The 3,356-nt window shown below is 64.9% G+C and overlaps 1 protein-coding gene across 1 annotated transcript in view; it reads right to left on the bottom strand.

The window, feature by feature from the left end:
* The window catches only part of MIDN (midnolin), a 20,491-nt gene that overhangs the window by 6,831 nt on the left and 10,304 nt on the right, over positions 1-3,356 (bottom strand). Inside the window, exons 8-11 of the mRNA XM_077760601.1 lie at positions 1,835-2,028; positions 1,498-1,642; positions 1,091-1,351; positions 307-397 (exon numbers count right to left, since the gene is read on the bottom strand). Coding sequence (XP_077616727.1) covers positions 307-397; positions 1,091-1,351; positions 1,498-1,642; positions 1,835-2,028 — 691 coding nt within the window. The remainder of the gene's footprint in view (positions 1-306; positions 398-1,090; positions 1,352-1,497; positions 1,643-1,834; positions 2,029-3,356) is intronic.

Raw genomic sequence — 3,356 nt, 5'->3', positions numbered from 1 at the left:
AGGGCTCCGGACCCCCCCCCCCAAGTCCCTTCTCAGATAAAGACCACCCACCAGACGTGGGAGGCCCCTCGGTGATGGCCAAGACCGCTCCCCTGACCCCTGAAAACGGGCCGTACGCTCACTCAGGTTTCATTTTGTTTATTACTTGAAATCACGGTGTATGAGGTTTTCTTCCCAATTTTGTCTTCATACAGGAAACTCACGCAAGGTGTCGGGAACCCCCCCCACAGCCCGACCCCCCGAGGGTGGGTAATGCTTTCTTGGGGGAACCCTGGTGAGGGCGGAGGGGGGCGGGCTGGTTCCTGCCTGGGACNCAGCCTCTCCTGCTGGAGCAGCAGCTGCAGGCGCTCCACCTTGCAGCGGGTGGCCCGGTTCTCCGTCTGCCGCAGCCGGTCCCCTGAAAGGAGGCAGGGACTGTGACTCCCAGCGGCCCCGGGAGAACCCAGACACCCCCACCCCCTCACCGGAGAGCAGCCCAGACTTCTCCGACAAGGCACCAGGGAAGACAAGCCAGGGGTGTCTCTGTGACTCCGGCGCACCCCGGGGCACCCCGAGTGGACTCCAGACTCGAGGCGTCTGCTGCCTCAGTGACCCGCGAGCTTGGTGCTGGCTGGGCCAGGGCCAAGGCAGACACGGCGTGGCGCTAGCGCACAAGTTAGTGGAGCCCCAGCCCTGAGGCTGGTGCCTTGGTTTCCACTTTGTGACCGGGGCGCTGGGGGCCCGCTAGGCAGAGAGCTGTGTGGCTGTTCCACGGGTCTCAGAATTTGCTGGGGATAAGTGGGTCTCTGGGGGACACAGGCGACCCCCGGAGGAGCCTCGGCCCCCTCCCTCCATCAGACTTGGCCATTCAGAGGCTCCACCTGCCATCTGGCCGAGGTGCGGGGGGAGCAGGGAGGAAGTACCCCCCCAGGAGAAGACAAGGACACTTTGTGCCCCCAGCACACATGCTCCCTTCTCTCCAGCCTCGTGCAGAGCAGGGTGAGCAGCAGCTGGCGCCCCCCCCCCAGCTCCCTGGCAGGTCAGCTGCTCTGAGCAGCCCACAGGGGGGCCTTGAACAGCCCAAGGACGGGTGGGCGTGCAGGACACTTACCCAGGGGCTTGCACATGCGGGCCTGGCTCAGGGAGGCCGGGGCTGTAGCCGCCAGCTTCTCACAGGAGGTAGTTTTGGGGGCGAGGTCCGGGGCAGGCGAGGCGGGCGTGCATTGCGCGTGGCAGCGCAGCTGGGTCAGCGAGGGGGGCATGCCCTGGTAGTGCCGCGTGGCACTCAGAAGGTCGTTGAGGATCTGCAGGATGGTGCCGATGTCCCGCCGCGGCCGCCCGCTGCTGTCTTGGCAGTTGGGGTGCAGCGTGCCTGCAGGAGGCAGGGGACCCCTCATTTGTACACAATGGGACCCCAGGGTGGGAGCCAGGCATGGGGGGTTGGGGGGGGACCTGCGCCCACACACGCAGACCCGCGGCCTCTTGGGGTGGGGACACATGGGGCACTGGGACACCTACCAGAGAAGGTCCCTGAGAAGACCCCCGGGGCGTGGTTCACGAAGCTCTCAATGACAGCGCCGGGTTTGCGGGAGCGGGAGGCGGGGCTCCCCCCGGGGGTGGAGGCCGGGCTGCCAGCCCTGGCTGGGGGCGAGCAGTCCATCTGCTAGAGGGGGGAAGCAGGCAATGTTAGGCTGCAGGGTGCGACGACGGCCCCTGGGGGCCAGAGTCAGGCTCACCCACCAGCCCGGGGTCCGGGGATGGCCTTTCGTACAGAGGACGCCCCTGGGACTTAGCCCCTGCCCTCCCGATGTCCAAGACCGGCCGGAGGACGAGGCTTCAGGGCAGGACTACTCACCTCGGGGCAGGTGGCAGAAGCTGAGTGGGATCGGAAAGAGCCGGCTGTGACAGGCGAGGGGGACGCAGGGGCAGGGCTGCTGGGCATCGGGGGGACCCGGGCAGTGCTGGACACGGGCCGGCAGGGAGAGGACACGGGGGCGGTCGTGCTGGGGTCCCCCCGGGCGGCGGCAGCGGCGGCGGGGGGGGGGGGGCGCCACGGGGGGGGGGGGCGGCNAGAAAATTTTCTGATTCTTCCATTTGGAGGAAAGATGGGAGGGAGGGAGGGAGGGACAGGGAGTGGGGGGCGCCTGGAGGACAGAGGTGGGGAAGGACAGGACTGGGGTGGGGGCGGGGCCCGATCACCTCCATTATCAGTAAAAATAAGTGAATGAACAAAGACTCCACCCCCATTGAAATGGCCCCAGTAGGGGGTTCGCCCCTCTGCCCCAGGGGGAATCTGGGGATAAGAGTGGGGAGGGTCCAATTTAGACCAGCAGCGAACCCCCCCCAGGGGGTTAATGCTACACAGCGTCACCCCTACTGGGGGCTTCACAGCTCAGCACCCCCTCCCCTCCTGGCTGCCAGAGGGCCTCCAGACACAGCCCGCAGGCCCAGATCCCTCAGGTTGGGCCAGGAAGGAGGGCTGGGGGTATTTCCCGTCCCCCCAACCATTTCTCTCCCGAGTGTTCAAGAGACTCCCAACCGCTATTGGCTCAGAAAATTAATAGTCTATAAATACCCCAAGCTCAGAACGAAAGGGGGCGGGACAGGAGGAAATGGCACAGTGCGCGGACTCAAGGCTGGCGTCTGGTCTGTTCCCCTCCCTCTCTCCTTTCCTGCTAGGAAAGGGCCCCGCACCGCACCTGAACCCCAAGGCGGGCTGGCTGCAGCCTGCCGAAGCGCCTTATTTTATTTTATTTTTTTTCCTGGAAAAAGAGACCAAGAGAAAAAAAGCACAGATGTGGAGAAGCGCCCGCGGCGCAGGGCCCTCGGGTCGCTGTGCGCGGCAGGCCTTCCCTCCGGGCCGTCTGTAAAGTGCATCATGAGGCATCTACATTTTTGACTTAAACCTGAAGGGGCGGGGGCGGCTTCCTCGTCCCCACTCTCAACCATCTGGAGTGACTGCTACATATCTGGAGCTTGGGAAGTGGGCGGGAAGGACCCAGCTCGGGAGGCTGGAGCCGCCGCGGCAGGAAGAGGCGGGGAAGTGCGAGCTGGACCGCGGCGGCAGGAGGCGGCAGGAACCAAGTCCGTGGAGAGTTCGGAAAACCATGGTTAAGAATGGAAATAAAAAAAAAAAAGAAAAAAAACCAAAAAACAAAGAATCAGAAGGAAGCTGGACGGGGAGGGAGGCGCCTCCCGCGCAGGCCTCGCTGGGGCTGGGACTCGGCCCAGGGTGGTCGGGCGCGGGACGCGTTCCTAGGCCACCACGAACTCTGACTTAATGTCAGGGTTGACTTCCGGCTTCCAAACGGAGTCCTCGAAGTCGAGGCCCAAGCCGGAGGCCTCGCTGGGGCCGCCGCCGCCGCCACCCGCGCTCG

The sequence above is a fragment of the Crocuta crocuta genome, unplaced genomic scaffold (genome assembly GCF_008692635.1).
Source record: "Crocuta crocuta isolate KB4526 unplaced genomic scaffold, BGI_CrCroc_1.0 scaffold443, whole genome shotgun sequence".
NCBI lineage: Eukaryota > Metazoa > Chordata > Mammalia > Carnivora > Hyaenidae > Crocuta > Crocuta crocuta.
Note: the sequence above shows the minus strand (reverse complement) of the source record. Positions and strands in the feature narration are given on the sequence as shown.